This window comes from Mirounga angustirostris, unplaced genomic scaffold (genome assembly GCF_029215605.1).
Source record: "Mirounga angustirostris isolate CCGP_5_RB_7025 unplaced genomic scaffold, mMirAng1.0.hap1 SCAF_5, whole genome shotgun sequence".
NCBI classification, from domain to species: Eukaryota; Metazoa; Chordata; class Mammalia; order Carnivora; family Phocidae; genus Mirounga; species Mirounga angustirostris.
In genome coordinates this window covers 102,263,025-102,282,612 of record NW_026991713.1, presented here as the reverse complement: position 1 = coordinate 102,282,612, position 19,588 = coordinate 102,263,025, and the positions used below count along the sequence as shown (strand labels likewise).

Here is a 19,588-nt window from a genome sequence, read left to right as displayed (position 1 = left end):
GGCAGGCCACGGTGTAGGGGCAGGGGGGCTCAAGCAGTAAGGAAGCAGGGCAGCCAAGATTGGCCCTATGGACCAAGCCGCCAAATCCCTACTAGTCCAAGGCCCAGGAAGGGTTTCAGAGCTGCCGGCACCCAACTCCCAACCCCCAGCCCCCACTCTGAAAAATAGCCCCCAAAAAGAAAAATTTAGTGACTTTAACAGAGCACCAGGAAAATTGCAAAATGTTTAGAACAGAAAAGGACTTTGGAGGTTGCATAGCTTCACCCTCTTAATTTACACATCAAGAGACTATGGCCCAGAGAGGTTGAGGGACACATCCAGCGCCCCAAGAGTTTGCAGCAGAGCAGGTCCTCCACAAGGTCACCTCTGGGGGAAACTGACCCCAGCACAGTGGAGCAAGAGGGCCTAGGAATATTTGTGTCCAGGTCAGAGTGAGCAGAGATGGGGGAAGAAGGAGAAGAAGAGGGAGAGGAGAAGGAGAAGGAAGAGGGGGGAAGAGAGGAAGGAGGGGGAAAGAGAGAAGGAGGAGAAGGAGGAGAAGGAGGAGAGTGGGGCAAATGGAGAACCCTAGCTGGGAGTCTACCTGGAATGGAGAGTTCTATTTTCCCTTCGAGATGCCCTTCCACCAAAACCCTCCAGCTTCCGCTTCCACCAAAACCCTCCTCCAGCTTCCTGATGGGGAAGGTGCCCTGAGCTGATAGCTGGGGAGATCCAGGCTCCCAGGGGCTTCTCCTGGAGCTGCAGGCAGCAAGGAGGAGGTCCCCTCTGTGCCCTCTTGACATCTTCTTCACCCTGTGCCTAAGCCCACCTCTCCATCCTATGCCTGTTCCCCCCACTGAATGCATCGCTAATATGTTTTACAAAACGTTCCAGAGCCTATAACTCATTTAATCTGCACAGCCCTGTAAGTGTTGTTATTACTTCTCTTCTTACACAGGAAGAATCTGAGGCTCTGAGAGGTTCTGTGACTTGCCCAGGATCACACAGCTAGGGAGCCATAGAGCCAAGCCAAACCCAAGTTCTGCCCACCAAAGCCTTACACCTTAAGTGTAAGGCAGGAAGGGGAAGAGGAAGTGAGTGCTGTTATTCCCAGTGAAAGCCCACAAGGGAGGCTCACAAAGCCAAGGTGATGATCTCCTCCCCACATTGCCCCCCAGAGCCAGAAAGAGGCAGCTCTTTCTTCGTGTCACCTTCTAGAGCAGCATCAAGGGCTCCCCCAGGAGGGGCTCCCACCCACAGGGTCCTGGGGAGGTTCTCTGGGGTGAAGCCCTGGCCCCTGCCCCCAGCCCAGGAGGAGGGCTCCCTCCTACCTGCATTGTCACTGGGCCCCTGCCTGAAGGCTGCCGGGGTTGCTTTTTGTGGCGGTGAGGTAGGAGGGCGGTGGGTGGGGAACTAAGCCGCAAGGAGAAGAGAGGGAAGCTGGCAACCCAAAAGGGGGGACGGTTGAGTAGGGAGGCAGGAGCTTGCTCTCTTTTCACACCCTCGCCTGCTGCTTTAGCTCCTGCCTGTGCCTGGAGAAACGTGGGCACCTCTGCACACTCTCATTCTCTCCCAAGGAAGAAAACAACAACAGCTTCGTTTTCATGGGGGGCGGGTACCCCGAAGAGGCCGAGGAGCCGCCTCCAGGGTGATTGGAGGCTTCCCTCTGCCTCTCTGGGCTGACTCTGTTGCCCTTTGCCTGGGGCCTGGCGGGCTGAATTCTGCCCACACGGAACTGTCTTTTGCATTCAGTGCCTGAGAAATCCGCCAGCACAGAGCAGAGTCTTGCCAATGCCCAGGTGCCTCAGGCCTATTCCTCCTGCTTCCAGGTGTTTCTAGAAGCGGCGGGAGGAAACTGACTTCTGTGTTTATTGTGGTTTTATCATGGCAAATTCCTAGAAGCAAGGACAATGCTACATATTAAGTTTCTAGAATCAGAGTAATTTTGGATTTCTGTGAGATACTGGATTATAGCAAGGTGTGATGGATGATCTTCGCAAAATAGATACGAGAAAGCATAATTTAAGTTCCATGACAACAGATGATCTCCACGTAAGCTTCTCATGACATGTTTCAAGCGACATTTGATATAAAGACCTTCTCACAAGACAGCACTTGATTAAAATTTTGCCCCTTTCTTGGGAATTTTAGTGATGGAACTTGGCCTGTAGACAAGAATGCTTTGAAAAGGGGCACCTGGGTGGCTCAGTTGGTTGAGCGTCTGCCTTCGGCTCAGGTCATGATCCCAGGGTCCTGGGATCAAGCCCCATGTCAGGCTCCCTGCTCTGCGGGGAGCCTGCTTCTCCCTCTCCGTCCCTTACCCCCCAACTTGTGCCCCCCCCTTGCTCTCTCTCTCGAATAAATAAATAAAAATAAAATCTTTTAAAAAAGAATGCTTCGAAAAGTTAAGCCATGTCCCTGGACTGACAAAGATTGAAAAGCCCAGGGTCATGCACTAGCCCATACCACCGCCAAGCCAGAAAGCTCTGTTTTCATGTCGAGCCGACATGGCCACCTAAGTTCTGCACCCATGGTGACCTGATTATCCTAAAAGAGAGAGGCAGAGCAGCTCAAAGCAAGCCCCTTGCCCTTCAAGAGCCGGGCAGAGTGTCCCAGAAGTACAGTCACTGTCTGTAAGCCAGTGAAAGGGTGGCTTGATAATGGGGTGGTGGCGGCAGGCTGGCCCCCAATGGCCAGGATTTATGGGGTACCTCGGATGTGCCAGGCACCCGCCAGCCTTCTGTGCCTGGCGCAGCCCTCGCCAGGCCTCCAGAGGGGCTGTGTCACCCTGACTCATGTGACTGATGAAGGACAGCCCAGGATCAGCCACCACGAGTTCTGGAATGCAGCCTGTCCTTCTGCTAGAAAGAATCATTTGACGCAACTCAAGTCTTCTGGGTGGAACCCGCGCTGAGAGGACAGGTCACAGCAGGGTCCCTGAGCTCAAGGGAGGCAACAGCCAGCAGACAGTTGCTGCCCAGAGACAGCGGGAACTCACAGTGTCCTAGTGACGTAGACAACATTGCATGGTCCAGGCCGCCGGGGGCCCTGGTGTATTTATCTGGCAGGGTCAGATCTGCGTGGGGAGGTGGCAGTCCCCGACATGTGGGAGGTGCTCTGCAAAAACCAGTGGGTGAAAGTGACAGAGCCACCACAGCTTTCCCCAACACCACCCCCCCACCTCACTTATTCAAGGATTGCCCTCTCCTGGGATTCATAGTGTGCTCTCAGCCTCCCCACCCACCACCCAACCACTGGCTCTTCCCCGGGCGCTGAGAAAGTGACTTGGCAATTTTTGTTTCCCCAGAAAGTCCAGGCCAGCCCATGGTAGTGACAGCCAGCACAGCTGTGGCCGTGACCGTGGACAAGAAGACAGCCATTGCTGCAGGTAGGAGCTGCCCTCTGCACCACGGCGGTCGGGGTGTTGTGAGTCGAGGTCAGGAACAAGGCACACAGTAATAGCAGGAGGACCCTGCCTGTGGTCCACGAGGGCCACAGTCCTCCGGCCAGAGGTTTTCCCAGCTGAACGGAGGGACTGAGGGAAAAAGGAGTCTTCCCAAGCCATTTTGCTTATAAAACCTGAGATTCAAAAGAATTTATGAAGTCAAATGAAGCTCAGACAGGTTAAGACCCAGCTTCCTACCCTGTGTTGCCATTGACCTCAAAGGGGATAAGAGCACCCAGTGACCCTCCCCAGCTGCCCAGACGTGGTGGTTTCTCGGTACCTAAAAGAGTCCTTTGCACCTGGGCCTCCTTGCCTGAGTGTGATCAGGCCTGTGTGGTGAAACCCTCCTTATCCTGGCTTCAGTTCCCATGTCTCAGCCCCAGCTCGGTTCTGCACAGCTGTGCAGACCAGTGGGCGCTCAAGCATCAGCCATCACGGGTCCTGTCCTGCTTCCCCAGGGACCCCAGAGAAAGGACTCCGCAGCCAGAGGGGTGGGGTGGGGCACAGGCAGGGCTGGGTGAGCCTTGGCCCCCCAGGCTGGGTTCAGGGCAAAGGAGGTGGGAGGAGCAGGCTGGGGTCTGGCTGAGATCATCCGACCCTGACTTCCCGCCAAAGGCAACACGCGCCCCACCGGTGGCCTTCAGGATGCACCGCTTTAGCATTTGGAAGGGACTCGTGCCATCTCAGCAGCATTTTTAAACTTGGACCACAGTGTGCTAACCCCAGACCCACTGCTAGGCCAAAACTGGACCCAAACTTGTTTCCCTCGAGCCTGTTCGGCGGTCCCAGCTGAGTGTGTCCCTGTCCTGCTCCCTCCGTGGCGTGGACCCTCTCAGCCCCTGCATACCCGAGAGTCTAGGAACAGAGGGGACACCGGGTCAGGCTGCTGGATGCGCTCTCCTGCACTCTCCAATTATTTGATATCATTTTTAACTCAGAGCTGAATTAGAGCCTCCAGGGGTTGCCATAGAAACCGTGTCCTGGTGCCTCTGGTTTAACTCACTGCAGACAATGGCTCTGAGGCTCCGGGGTGTGTGGATATGATAGGAAAAGAGTGAGGCACTAGAGACCTTACGCTTCAAGTTTTGGGAGGGTCTCCTTTTGTAATTTCCCCTCCCTGGACTATGGCTCAGCCTCCTTGACCCTGGGCCAGAGGGGCTCAAAGCAGGGAGGCGACCGGGGTGCTGTCCCAACAGCTTCATCCCTTGGAAACCGGGGGCACTGTATGCACAGGGGCTCCCAGACTGGGCAAGCATTGGCAGCTGATGGGTGGGCCACAGGGGTGATGGTGTTTGCCCTGAGCAAGAGGAGAAGGTAGAAGAAGGGCACCAGGCCCAACTACTGGGGCCAGCTACGTGCCAGATGTGTGTGTCATGCCACGGGGTCCTACGGAAGGGCAGCTGAATGGGGAAGGATCCTTTTAATCTCTAAGCAGGTGATTTACCAAGAGGTGATGCAGAATTTCTAGGAATCTAACTTTTTGATCAGGATCCATTTTCAACTCCCTATGCCCTCCAGACCTAGTTGGGGAGTATTGCCCAGCATAATGATGGTGGCACCATAATCTGCAAGCGTGTTCCTCTAGCACATGCCATGCAATACCCTTGTGCCCCCGTCCAGAGGCCTTTGGCGGTGAGCCTGCTGTCTGGAGCCGCGAGCGCTCCTCTCCTCAGGGCCTTGCCTCTGTGCGGATGGGTCTGTACGTACACACGCCAAACAGTGGCGCGTACGACACACCTACGCATTACCCAGGCCTGTGCCGGGCTGCTGAGGGACCTTGGCCTCTGCTTCTGCAGCGGGGCTTGGGGAAGACTGTCTCTCAGGTCCACTCTGCCTGTTAAAGCAGCACCCCACATTTATCACCACCTCTAAAAGGCAAGCAGCCCAGCTCTGCTGGGAGTACCGCTGAACTCCAGGAAAGGGACCTGGAGGGCTCACTTCTGCCTAGGGCTTGCTCCGGCCTCATTGGGATATCAGCCAAAGGAAAGCTCTTAGGAAGGAGATAATTCCATCCTGGTCTCTGAAGACTAATGAACCATAGAGGCCAGGCCCAGTCAGCCAGAGGCCAGTCCAGGCCTGGAGGTGAGTCACTCCGGCTTGAGGTGGACAAACAACCCCCAAGACCTTGTTCTCTGGCTCATCTCCTCTCCTGGTCTCCCCAGCCCCAGCCCTCCAGCTCATAATTCTGAGTCCCCACCTGCTGAGCCCTGGAAGGATCATTTTGTAAGTGCAGAGGGTCATCTGCCTGTCCCTAAAGTCAGTTTGAGGGTGCAAGAGGAATATAAGTTAAACAGAGTTCCTCCTTCATGTTAGCAACACCCCCAAACTCACCAAGTCTCATGAAACGTAATGAGCAGCTCCTAGGGAGTCCTCCCGCCACCTCCCCTTACACAGCGGGGTCCTCTGGGCAAATGCACGCCTTCCTACCACATTGGCTCCTCTGCCCTTGACTGCCAGGGTGGACTGGCTCAAGCCAGGGCAGATGTGCACACAGCGGGACTGAGCAGTGATGGTCTCCCGCTCGCCTTCAGTCCCCAGTGCTGCACAGTGAAACCAGCCTGAGGCTCACGAATTCATACCGTCAGCCCAGCCCCCGGGTAACCTGCTGCACTCAGCTACAGACCCCGTTCTGATCCAGCTCAGCCCTCGACACCTGTCCCGGCGCTGCCCCCAGGCGAGGCCTCAGGCAGGAGTTTCCCATCTCTCTGATGGAGCTCTGGACATTGGGGTGAGGTCCTGCAGCACTTTTTGTAGTTGTCTGGGCAGGTAAGGGGGCAGGAAGCCCCTCTCCCAGAGCCCACATGCCCTCCCCACCCAAGGAAACCAAGAGGTACGTAGGAAAATACAGTCTTTATTGTTCTTCTGAAACAACAAACCAGAAATATAATTTTGCCTTTAAAAATCTTCTGTCTCAGGCTGAAGATAACACCACTGACAATACCCACCCCTCCCCTCCTTTTCCTTTAGCAAATTCCTAGATCTGGTATCAGCTGGAAAGCCAAAAGAAGGAAGACTATGCCCCAGCCCCAGGGAGGCATGTTCTGCAGTCCACCAAGCAGCCTGCACTGAGGCCCTCGCTGTTCAAAGGCATTCCCTGCCCCCCCAGCCCCCCTCACCTACCACGGTCCTCTACGAGGTGGAAGGATCAAGGGGTGCAAGGCAAGATAGGCCTGCCCTGTCCTGCCCTGTCCCTCCTCAGAGCCTTGGCCTCCGTGTTCTGGAAGCCTCTTCCCAGGCCTCCAGCAAGACCCCGTCTTAGAGCCAGAAACCAGCCTGATACCTCCTGACTCTCCATAAGCCATGGGAAAACGGGTGTCCAGCAGAGGGAGACCTAGTACTCATCTGAGCTCAGACTCACGGGGCGGGGGCCAACCTACAAAAGGGGACTCGTGACCCCCAAACCCCCGCACAGCCGTCTCCTCACCTGCCACCCCTTTGGTGTAGGCTACAGGTGACAAACAGGACCCCGGGCCCACGCTCTGGTTTGGAGCCCAGTCCAGGTGCAATTCAACACTCCAGGCAGCCGGACTGAGCACACAAAACCCTGGGAAGGAAGCCCAGCCCTGAAGCCTCTGGGCAGACCGTGCAGCCCTCTCCCCACCCCGGGCGCCTGCTTGGGGTCTGCTCAGGCAGTGAGCTTCCGCGAGGGCTGTCTGCGTTCCCAAGATGCCACCAATCGTGACCCAGTCCCCACCCCAAGGTCCCAGGCCCAGAGCTGCTGAAGATGGAGGGGCGAGGGGTACAGAGCAATGGTTCTTGGGCTGCAGGCTATAGGAGTGGAATTGGTGGGGGTCCCCACGGGGCCTGGCAGTGATGATGTCCTTAGACGGCGCTGAAGAACTGCCCAGTGGTATGTGCCTGGGCTCTCGGGAGGCTGCCATCCACACATGCTGCAGCTTCAAGGCCTCTGGGCCGGTGTCCCTGGAAAACCCAGCAGGAGAGGTGTGAGAGGGTTACCATGGTGACAGGCAGTCTCATCCAGCAGCACCACTCTGGCCCACTTCAGAGGATCTCAAAGGAATCCTTGTGTTGTCGGAGTGGGCTTCTCCCCTCTGTTGACTTGAGAAGGTTGCAGTAAGCAAGCAAAAGGGTCTGTGGCCTGAGGGCCAGAGACCCACAGGGGGGAAACAGGTCTCCACTCCCTGAGTTCTCATGACCTCTGTCTCCGGGTGATTCTGTGTGCGTGAGAGACAGACCGACCGACAGACAGAGATTTCCAGGCGATGTAATTGCGCTGGTGATGCTGAGTGTGTGTGAGAGGAATGGGTGAAGCCAGGAGCAGTGTGGCTGGTGTGTGGCCTGTAGCAGGCAGAGGGACGTGGTGGCTTCAGCAGGGGGAGTGTGTCCTGTGTTCCTAAGTGCTGGGTCCAGATGCCATGGTTGCTGTGATTATACATTAGTGCTAGCGACTGAAAGCTGGAACCAGCTTGGACCCTGAAGGGCAGCTGAAAGTATCTTCCTGGCTTAGAAGGGGGTCACGGAAACTGGCCGCTGGCCCCCATATCCCTCTTCCCCACACCTACGTGCAGATGAGGTGCTACGAGCAGGAGGTAGGGAGAGTGACCTAGGGCAGGAAGGACAATAGAGGAACACTGAGTCCAGAAGCCTGCACTTACACACATAGCCTTCCTTCCCCATGGCCAGAAGCTTAGGGAGACCCCCCAGCTGTCCCAGAGACTCGGTGGCCCCGAGTGGGGCAGGAGCAGGAGCCTCTAGCGCAAGGGCGGCTTCCGCAGAGACTTGGAAGTTCATGGAGACAGCCGCACTGGGGCTTGTTTGCTGGAGAGCTGGGGGCACGCGTGCAAGAGGGGACTGCGCTGGAGGGAAGGGCCAGCCCTTACTGCAGCCATCCCCCGCATGCTGTCCCGGCCCTTCCTACCTAGGCCAAGTGGGGCTGGGCCCTCAGGCCACAGAAGAGATCTGCTTCTGGTCTTCGTGCTCACCCTCCGGGTCCCCCATGAGGGGCTGCCGCTTCTTGAGCTCCCGGTGGTACTTGGCCATGAGGGAGGCATAGATGCAGCCATAGGCAGCTGCCACCACCATCATGATGCAGACAATGCCACAGACAACCCCCGCGATGATCACCGTGCCGATGGCCCGCCTCACGCTCACCGGCCGATACCGCTGCTTCTGGGGGCAGGCTGTGCTGGGCTCTGGCTCAGGCTCCGCCCCTGGCTTGGGCTTAGCGGGTTCGGGGCTGGCCTTTGTGCAGGGTGGCCCAGGAATATCCAGCCCAGCTGAGCTATTCTCGTCCTCCAACTGGGAGCAGTAGTTGAACATCTCCATGGGGACCACACGCATGTCCTTCCCCCTCAGCTCCTTGGGTAGGGTGCAGGCCAGCTGATCCAGGCGCCCCCCTGCATCCAGGGGACAAAGAAAGCAGGGGCTGACCAGGCATCCAGAACCTGGACTCCTTCTCCCCATCCCCAGGTCCCCAAAATGGAAGGCCCAGGAATGCAGTCGGTCCTGGATTCACATCAGTAGGAGAGGAAGGGAGACGAACAACTAGCATTTATGAAGCCAAGGACCATGATAGGTGAGGTACATATATCATGTCATTTCACCTGCACAGAAGCCATACGAAATGGATATTGCCATTATTCCCATTTTAGAGAAGCACACAACCATTTCAGTCAAGTCTGCTCTGTCCAGAGTCAAACTGACTCGCAGCAGTTTGGCACCGCTAACATGTGCTGGTGCTCAGGGAAGACTCAGCAATGCAAACAGAGTCCTGCATGGGCCACCGTTCCGCTCCTCTCCTTGCCCCTGAATCTGCCTGCTCCCCGCCCATCTGTAAACCCAGGACACTCCTCCACTCTATCTTATCCCTCCAGAGTTCCTCCGTCTCACAGAAAAGACAAGTCAAAAGCCACTGCCCCAGCCACCACTTTTCCATGTGGAAACTTTTGGTTGTCCAAGATTACCTCTTTGGAGTGGGGAGAAAAAATTGGGTGAGAACGTTTGCCTTTTCCTCTTTAAGAGCAATCCAGCAGCCCACCAGCACCCCGACCACGGCTTCTCTGAGTGCAGTGGCATCTTGAGAGGGAACCCTGAGACCCGTGAGGGCAAAGGAGAGGGGGCCAGGACTAATGGGGGGGTGTGGGCAGCAATAGGTGCACAGGCTCATCATGACGATGGTGAGGCTGGACCATGGTGAGGTCATGAGAGGATATAGATGCAGAACACGGGTGGGTGAGAGAGAAGGTAGCTCGGGAGAATCCCCTAGGAAGTCAGAGTCAGACTTTGTCCCTCTGTCAGGTTCCAGTGAGATCTGGACGCGAGCAAGAAATCCCTTCCCAAATGGCTCCTGCCGACAGGCTCCTGCCATCCCCTCCCTGCCAGTCCCTCTCCCAGAGCAGCTGCTGCACATCTCCTTAGACAGTAGATACGCTTTGCCTGGGATGCTGATGAAAACATCCCAGGAATTTTTTTTAAGAAGTGTAAGGTTGAAAACAACTGTACTATTGAAAAGTCCCAAAAATAGACATTCCCACTCCATGCCCTTTTGTGCTGAGAATTTAGTTCCTGATAGCTATGTGAAAGGACAAGGACGTTGCCTAGGGATAACACATGGGGCTGAGACCCTTGGCCTCTAGTCCCCCCCGTGCCACTGACTGCCTGGGGGCCCTGTGGCAAGTCTTACATCCAGTGCAGTGTGTCCAAGGGCCACCTTTGTACAGGCAGGAGCCAGGTGTTGAGATGGTGGCAACCTCATCTTCCTGCTCAAAGACCTGAGGTTGAATCCTGGCCATGTCATCTCATGCAAATTATTTAACTTATTTAATTGCATATGAGTCTTGGTTTTCTTGGCCATAAAGTAAGAATGGCTGACTCGATTAACTGCTATAAGGATTAAAATAGATAATGTACATGAAAAGATATTTATAAACTGGAAACTATATAAGTATTAATTGTTATTTCCTGACTCACAAGAATGGGAGAAAGTATCATAGTGACTAACATTTTATGGCACTTTACAGTTTGTAAAATTTTTTTTAATTTTTTTAAAGATTTTATTTATTTATTTGAGAGAGAGAGAGAAAGAGAGAGAGAGGGAGAATGAGCACAAGCAGGGGGAGTGGCAGGCAGAGGGAGAAGCAGGCTTCCTGCCGAGCAGGGAGCTGGAAGCAGGGCTTGATCCCAGGACCCCAGGATCATGACCTGAACCAAAAGCAGACGCTTAACCGACTGAGCCACCCAGGCTCCCCTGTAAAATTGTTTAATTAACTAACACAGGAGAATATCATGCAAATAATTGAGATTGTGCCTGGATATGAAACAAAAAGAGCAAGACTGATGAAAAGGATTGGCGTTCTTTTCACATTGATTCACTCATTCAGCAAGTACTCATGGAGCATCTACTTTGTGCTGGGCACCAAATTCTGTCTTATTAAGTCTGTTTAATATTATGACTACTAGTAGCAAATGAACAAATAAATGAATAGGTTTTATGGAGGACTTGCTTTATGCTAAGTACTTTTCAAGACACTTTACATGCTGATGCTCAGTCGGTTAAGCCTCTTGCCTTCAGCTCAGGTCATGATCCCGGGGTCCTGGGATCAAGTCACGCATCGGGCTCCTTGCTCAGCAGGGAGCCTGCTTCTTCCTCTGCCCGCTGCTCCCCCTGCTTGTGCTCTCTCTCTCTCTGACAAAAAAATAAAATCTTTTTTAAAAGGACACTTTACATGCATTACTATTTAGTCCTCACAATGATTCTATCAGATAGCTGTTATTTGACCCATTTTACAGATGAGGACACTGTCACAGAGAGGTTTCTCAGGATCACACAGCTAGTAAGTGACAGAGCCACAAATCAAACCCGGATCTGGCACTTTTAACTACTACACTCACTTCTTTGCCCTCCTTTTCATTACATTTAATCATCTTATAGATCATTCTAGAACTTTCCCCAAAAGAGGGAAGGGAAAGAGTAAAACTAAAGCCATTTGGCTTCTTATTAAAAGCTTTGGATATAAAACTTCTTGGGAGAGTTGAGATCATCATCAAAATGAAAATTTGGTTTTATCTGTGGATTTAAATTATATTCCACCCTCCTGAAACTGTGGATATTTAAGAAATTGCTGTATTATTCAGACGAGCAAGGGTGGTTTTTCTTCCTCCTACCATGCCAGGGAAGCCCAGAGGCATACCTGGTGGGATGTAGAGAAAAATTATTAAGTTGCCTCACAATACCTACAGAAGTGAGATCAAGTTACAGTGAGTCAGTCTGAAAGAAAAAGAAGAGGAAGGAGGCTGGGAGCTGGGAGGGGCACACAGAGAAGAACATGGAGCAGTGGGGAGGTGGGGGGGAGCAGCACCAGCCTCTCTGCCCTGCCGATGGTTTGGAGCCCAGGCTGAGACTCTTCTAGCCCAGAGCTAGTGGAGAGGTAGGGCCACCCCCTTCTCCCTGGACCTTGGCTCTGAGTCAGCGCCCAGCCTCCAGGAAATATGTTGGGCCAGGGGTGATTGTCCTGATTCCTTACATCCAGGCAGGACTAGCTGTTCTCACCTCGGTAGGAAAACCACTCCATCCAGTGCTTGAAATCACGCAGGTTACAGTCACACTCCCAGGGGTTGTCCCCAACCTGCAGCAGCTGCAGGCTTGCGAGGGGTTCAAACGTCAGCCGGTCCAGGTTCTGCAGACGGTTGGAGCGAAGTGACAGGGAGCGCAGCGCTGGGAGTCCATCAAAAAGGCCAGGGGGCAACTGGGCCAGCCCGTTGATGGACAGGTCCAGGTGGCGGAGCAGGGGCGAGTGCTGCAGCAGGTCCCTGTCCAGGGTCCTGATGCTGTTATTGCGCAGCTGCAGCTCCGTAAGATTCGTCAGGTCCCCAAAAAGGGACCGGGGCAGCTGGTCCAGGAAGTTGTTGGATAAGTCCAGCCGTTGCAGGCTGGACAGATTGGCGAATGCCCAGCTTGGCAGGGCACTCAGCTTATTGTTCAAGAGTAAGAGGGTTCGGGTGGCAGCGGGCAAGTCGGGGGGCACCATGGTGAGGCCTAGGCCACTACAATCCACCTCCAGGCTGCGGCTGTCACACTTACAGGAGAAGGGGCAGGCAGGGAGGGCCTCCACAGCATACAGCATGATCCAGCAGGTGATCCCTGGAGGGGAGGGGGACAGACAGGCGGAAAGAAAGCCACAGGCGGGGAAGGGGGGTTACCACCTCCTGCTTCAATTCCCGCCTTTCTAATTTGTAACATAATGGCCTCTTGACTTTATCTGCTTTGGCCTAAGCCACAATCAAAGCACAAACCTTTACGGACCACATAAAAAGATAATTAACCAACCCGAAGCACATCAATATTACTGGACATCACATGGTGTCCGCAGGGCTCTTGCCTCACAGCACATCTGGCAAAGAAACCACTTTAGTGGAGTACGATCCTGGAGAATGGCAGGCCTGAGTGCAGAGGACGAGCAGTGCTGTTCCACAAGGAGGCCCCAGCTCATGGGGCCTCCCCTGGTTGATCTCCTTGGGAGCTCAGGCCCCACTGCTACCATAGATGTTGACAAAACAAAGGATGTAAGGATGTCAAAGAAACCTGCTCCCTTGTTCCTCTCCCAGTGTCACAGAGAAAGATTCTCTTTCCAAAAGAAAATAGCCACATTGCTGCTTCCTTCCCCTCCGCACCCCCCACCCCCAACTTGGAGCTGCCCTAGGCTAAGACACACCGTGGTAGAGGGAGAGCACAAAGGGGTGCTCCCACCCCTGCCCCCTGCAACCTCCCATGTGCTGTCAGATCCAAGAGGGGGGCCAGTAACAGCATGAAGACCAGGAGTCCATCTAGGGTCACACTCCAGAGACCACAGTAGAAATGATGAGGATAAGATGCACAAATCCACCTCCATGCTGAAGAACATTTGGGCACAAGCCACTGCAAATCATAGGTTCTAGGAGAAGTTTCATATTTATTCTCACTCTAAAACCAACCATGTGCTTAGGTTGGGCTCCTGTTCCTAAGGGCTGCAGGGTAGCATTTCTGCAGGATGAACCCATTAACAGCATTCCTTTTGTGGTCCCATGTTTTGCCCAGGACCCCTCTGAGTAAGCAGCCTCAGAGTCTAGCCTGGGGAAGGGCTGGGGGGTCCTCAGAGAATAATTACAACAGAGCAGCTCATTCCATGGTTCAGCAGCCCTTTCTCAGAGGGACTGCCAAACTCCCCTCAAGTGTCTTCCTGAGTCTCATAGATGTTTGCTCACTGTGGAAGAGAAAATGGGTAAGCTCAAAATAGTTCAACTTCACCAAGTCAGCACCCGGTCTGGCAAATTACTGGCTCCATCTTGGATGTGGGATTCATGCAGATCTGACAGCACAGGGGAGGTTATAAGAGCAGGGTGGGAGTGCCCTTTTGTGCTCTATCTCTTCCACACGTGGCATGTCTTAGCCTAGTATAGCTCCAAGCTGGGGGTAGGGGTGCAGAGGGGAAGGAAGCATCAGTGTGGTCATTTTCTTTTGGAAAGAGAGGCACAGAGGAAAGACCCTAGCCAGGGAAGTGATGGAGAATCAGACCCAGTTCATGGCCCAGGTGACCGCACTCAGAAAGGCAGCCACCCCGACTTGAGCACCTGAATGGGATGGTCTTGAGTCTGTGTCTGGCAGATGTCTGGTTGTCTGGTGTCCCCAAGAACAGAGCTTGAAGGAACAGTGTGGGACTGTTCTCGCCCCACACTTGTGGGGTCAGTGACAGCTGAGAGGCGGACTGCAAGGCTAACACCTGAGCCTCCTCATTCTCAAGAGGAACGAGCACAGTCATGGCCATGGAAGCCAACCAGTGACCCTTCCTGGCCACATGGGGTCACCTGCTGCTACCTCTCACCCTCTTACCCCTCTGAACCCTTCTGCTGCCAGGTCAGCCTGCCCTACCTTACCCCGCACCATGCCATTTGAAAATCAACATCCTTCAGACCTCACTTTCCCCAGAAAAGAAGTCAATCCATCCAGCTTCCCTCACAAAAGGATCATAACCAGAAGCCATTATTCCCCCCACCCCTGAAAATTCAGGGTGACATAAAAGCTCTGGTGACAAGAAAACATAATCCTGTATTGCGAGGTGTTGAGTGATTCTAGAATGAGTTTGAAACGGGATCTGAGTGGCTCAGGGATCAGCCGTTCTCACATGGTGAATAATTCAGGCTGCTCATGTCCTGCAGCTGTGTCACCAGGCCAAGTGTACGAGGGGAGAAGTCAGGCAGAATAATGTCCCTCAGGACCATTTCTTACCTATTACCATGTAGCCTTGCGCAAGCCAGTCCTCAGAGAATAATTACAACAGAGCAGCTCATTCCATGGTTCAGCAGCCCTTTCTTAGAGGGACTGCCAAACTCCCCTCAAGTGTCTTTCCCTCTACTGAAGAGAATTCTCATGGCTTCTTTCAGCCTGACAACTTACAAGGCTTTCTTATGGGAAATGGAGACCTCAATTTCCCCATATGCAAGAGGAAGGCTGGGACCCAACCCCTATGGTCCTTCCAACACCACAATCCAAGAGCTCTCTAGTTCCCTCCATTTCAGAGCTAGGAAGACTGAGACAGAAGTCTCCAGGTTCACCCAGCATTGAAAGGCAAGAGAGAGACTTGCCATTAGAGTAGCAGGACTCCCACAAGCCAGACCGCCGGGGATGGGGGTGGACTTCCTGGGCACAGGAACAGACCCACCTGGAGACACAGAACCACCGTCATGACCTCCAGCTCCTGACTCAACCACTAAAGCTCTCAATGGCAACTCTTTCTTTGGCTGCCACAGATGCCGGTACCATAGGCAAGACTGTAGAGGGTAACCCCTGGCTTCCCGGGCCTTGGGCATCCCAGAAAGATCAGAGCTTCCTGCAGCCTGGCGTGCATCACTTCGTGCCAAGCTAGCCCCTGCCACCGGCCCCCGCCCCACTGTACTCACAGGAGATCTGCCTCCACTGCAGGGCAAGCCTGGACCTCTGCTCGGGGCCACTGCCCCGGGCCAGCATGGTGAATGCCACAGCTCTTACGGCCCTGCACCTCTGGGGAGAGGGGAGCCCCTCGGTGTGTGCTGCCTGTCAGTCCTGAGAGAGAGAGAGAGAATGAGAGCTGAGCAGCACTCGAGGCCCCGTTCCAGCCCAGGGGTTAGGGAGAGGGCCCGGTGTCTCTTTACACTCCTTGTCATTCCCTCTCCTGTTCTTCTCGGGTATGATTCCCGGGGTGGGGGAAGGAGAAGAACGAGGGGCAGAGAAGCCAGGACACCTTCCCCCTCCCGGGGTGACTGGGGTGGCAAGGAGGGCAGGCTCCGGCCTGTGGCCCAGTGCTGAGTTCTGCCTGCAGGATGCAGAAGTCACCAGCGGTGGCCTCCCTAGTGTCCCTCCCCTGCCTCTCCTGTTGCCTCTGGCATGTTGATCTCTAAAATGCTTTGGGGCCACCTGGCCTCCTTTGTGAGCTTTCCCCCATATCACAGGTGGGGACACTGAGGGACATATCTACTAGGTAAGCAGAGTGAGGCCATAGTAACACTGTTCCCGGGCCCAGCGCTGCTCTCACCATGGCCCCCGAGGGGGCAGAGTCTGCTGCTGTGTCAGGCGTGAGGCCCAGGCCCTGCTCCTGCCACCGGCTGGCCGCCCGCTTCCCCTCCACCTTCGCCTGAGAGGTGAGGTGCGGTGCTCTGTCTTCCGCCCGCTGGTCTATAATAAGATTCATCAGCTCAGGGAGTTCATGCTGCAGCAGCTGTTCGTGCAAGAGACAGGGACAGGAAGGAGAGGATGAGATTTCGGAGCCGAAGGAGGGCTGGGAGCAGGCCTGGAGAGGCAAGAAAGCAGTTTTCTCTTGCAGATGACAAAAGAGGGGTAGTCACCCTGTCTAGGGTCTCAGGACGGGCCCTGCCCCAATCCTAAGACTAGGAAGAGGGACACCTGCCCTGTGGTCCCCATTTCCTTCCAGGTATGGCTAAGGCCCTCAGATAGAGGCCAAAGCCTCCACTCCCCCAGCCCCATCAGAGCGATGGGAAAGGGGACTGTGGTGCCGCTGCAGCAGGCAGGGACAAGGTGCGGAAGGGGGTGGGCATGGGGAGGGAAGACTCTGCCCGCAGCCCAGCCCCTCCTGCCCCCAAAGGGCACCATCCCATCAGCCCACCACTCCTGGCTGCCTCCTTTGTTGCCTGCTCATCCCTCCGTGATCCCCGGTCACAGCCTCCCCTCTCACTCACCCCGCCCCGCCGTCTACCCCCCCACCCCCCCTTCCCCCCCACCCCCCACCCCTCCCCTGGCCAATCCGGAGAAGCCAGAGGCAGAGTTAAGCAGGCAGCTGAGGAAGTGGAAGGACTGCTGGGAAGCTAACTCATTCAGCTCTGAAATCTCTGCCTCCGGTGAAGCGGGTTTCCCTCAGGCATTTCGGGTCCTGCTGCAGCCCCTCAGTGCTTCGCCAGCCCCCACTCTTGAATGGAGCACCTCCGTCGCAAAACCCACTTAAAACCCAGCAACCCCCGCAGGCCCTTCAGCTGTGCTCTCAGCAAGGGCGGCCTGGGGCGGGGAGGGGGTCTTGGCTTTGGTTTTCCCCCTCCTGCCCTGGGGTGGGGGAGGTGGGCTCCAGGTTGTGCCAGCCTCCCAGGTGTTGTGACACCGGGGCCCTGCCGTGCAGTGTGGGGAGCAGCCCGGGTCCCCACACTGCCTCTTGGATGGATCCCCAGACCCTGGGCTGAGGCGTGAAGGAGATGGGAGCAGCTCAGGCGTCTTCTCCAGCGGCTCTCTCTCCAGCCCAGGTGGGCAGGCCTCTGGTTCACTGCCGGCCCCACCACTCCCTAGCTGGGCAACCTTAAACAAACCGTGTAAACTCTCTGAGCCTCAGTTATCTTATCTCTCAAAGTGGGGACGGTAAGACTTCATGGGTGGAATCTCGGGGCAGATCAATTTAATTAAGGGAGGAGAGTTAACATTTACTATATTTAGGACACACTACCTTAGAAGATCATTCAGGCGAACGTGCCCAGCCTGGACTTGAGCCCATGATAGCTGTGAGGAAGCCCCAGTTCCCTTCCTCCTTGCAGCAGTTCTAGGTGACACCTCCTTCCTGGTCCCACCAGCCTCACACATGGGTCTACTTCTCTATTCCTGAGCAGATGGCCCAAGGCAGGATGCTCAGGGCGGGGCACGCTCACACGCACAGGCTTCCTGGACCTCCGTCCCAGACAGCGGTGCCCACCCTCTCTGAGTCCCTCAGGCCCTGACCCTCGGAATAATCTCGGACTCCAGCAGGAAGCCTCACATCCAGAGCTCAGAGCACCCACACAATATTAGGCACGTTGGAGGCCATCCAAGGCATGGAGGTGATGACCAACTTGCCCAAGGTCACCTACTAAATCAGAGGTAGGTCACCGGCTTCGGAGTCTGCTCATCCACTCCCTGGTGACTGTCACCCAGCAATGGCCCTTATGGGGAGACACTTGTGTGTGCACAGAGCAGGGTGCACATAGGCTCCCAGACACATGCTTGGAGCTCCCAACACAGCACATGGTGCAAACACACCCACAGAGAGCTGTGCAGTTAGGCACGTGCTCACACACAGACACACATGCGCACACGCGTGCACACACGCATGCCCGGCTGGCAGCCCTCCAGCACTCCCCCTCAGATGCCAACTCTCAGCCAGCAAAAACCCCCAGCAGACAGATGTACAGGGACACTTCCAACCTAGGAATAAGGTCTAATGAAAACCCCGCGGGGCAGCCCCTACCCCAGAATATTTTCTCTACTCAGACTCAGAGGGGTGCTCAAGACCCAAGCCAGGCTTCTGCTCCCGCCCTTTCCAGCTTTTTGCAAGGAGACAGGCGGCAGAGAATCCCTCTCGCCCAAGCCCAGGCCCTGCTTCCACCTGAGCCTGCTCCCCTCTGTTTCACGCAGGCTCTCCTTTTCCACCCCACCCACCAATCCCAGACCTCAGTGTCATCCCAATAGTGATCCCAGGGGTTGACCAGCAAGCACCAGTCAGTGGAGACAGCGGCCTTAAGCAGGTCCTGATGCCCCATCCCCAGCCTTGGATGATGTCAGCTGTACAAAACCAGTCAGGCGAGTTGCCGCAATGCAGACCCCCAGGTGTCATCTTCCGAGGTAACAGGACACTGTTGACCCCAGCATCTCTGGAGAAATGTGATGAAAACAAAGTCCCCCAGGTCCGTGACAGGGGAGGGACAGGGGAACCTGTGCTCCCTACGGAGCCGACTCCTTGGGCACCATGGAAGTGACCTTTAGGGAGATACAGGGCTAGAACCCAACTTCCTGGCTGTTTGGCCCTTTGTCCACAAGCACACCTCCAACCCAAGGACCCCTTCCCACCCCCAGAAGTATCCAGCCTCATTAGGAAAGGGGGTGACCTACATTAGGAATGCAGCTGCTGCAGCAGGCACTGACCGGTGCTGGAATAGATGTATACGGTCTGAGAGGGAAGTCCCCACCCAGGATGGAGAATGGGGGACAGAAAAGAGCAGGGTTTGCCGGAGCCCCCAAACCCACCAGAAAGATCTCCAGGTCCCACAGCCTCGTGGATGCTGGACTTGCTCCCAATCCTCACATGGCTCATTGTCTCAGTCCCAGGGACAGAAACACCAGAGAGAAGGGCTGGGCCCCAGCAGGGCACTGGGCCTCCTTTGCTGGGATGGAGGGTGTGGCCGAAGAGCTCCAAGCAATCAAAGGCAGAACGCCTGAGAATCCCTTGCTACTCGGTGTGGTCCCTGGGCTTTACCTAGGAATTTCTTAGATGCAGACTCTCAGGCTCCACCCCAGGCCCACCCAACTAGAATATGAATTTTAACAAGATCCCATACTCAAGCTTGAGAAGCACAAGACAGATGGCTTCTCTCCCAGCAGGCCCTGGTACCTCCCGGGAGGCCGTGCGGGTCTGTCTCCCAGGCCCCATCTTGGGAATGGCCGTGACCTGGGCACAGCGGGGAGGATACTGACCTTAACCTCCTTCAAAAAGCCTCTGTATGGGGAGGAGGGATGACCATAGCCACAAACACCTGTATATAGTGTTCTTAGTCCTCAGAACAACTCTCTGAGGTTTTACAGATGGGGAAAACTGAGGCAAAGGAAATTAAGTAACTTGCCTCAGGTTAGGCCACGGAAGAATGAATACAGCTTTGGGCACGAACAGTCTGGCAACAAAGCTACCAACTCAGCTGCCTTTGTAGGCTTCTGGGTCCGTCTGATCTGCT

The 19,588-nt window shown here is 55.1% G+C and overlaps 2 protein-coding genes across 2 annotated transcripts in view; one reads left to right on the top strand and one right to left on the bottom strand.

The window, feature by feature from the left end:
• Nucleotides 1-19,588, top strand: part of CACNA2D4 (calcium voltage-gated channel auxiliary subunit alpha2delta 4) — a 120,597-nt gene that overhangs the window by 72,671 nt on the left and 28,338 nt on the right. Inside the window, exon 25 of the mRNA XM_045869953.2 lies at nt 3,287-3,367. Coding sequence (XP_045725909.2) covers nt 3,287-3,367 — 81 coding nt within the window. The remainder of the gene's footprint in view (nt 1-3,286; nt 3,368-19,588) is intronic.
• On the bottom strand, nt 8,327-15,383 carry LRTM2 (leucine rich repeats and transmembrane domains 2). The gene is made up of 3 exons (XM_045874116.1): nt 15,317-15,383; nt 11,934-12,524; nt 8,327-8,781 (listed from the first exon to the last, which is right to left on the bottom strand). Exons 1-3 carry the CDS (start codon nt 15,381-15,383, stop codon nt 8,327-8,329), a joined length of 1,113 nt encoding a protein of 370 aa, XP_045730072.1.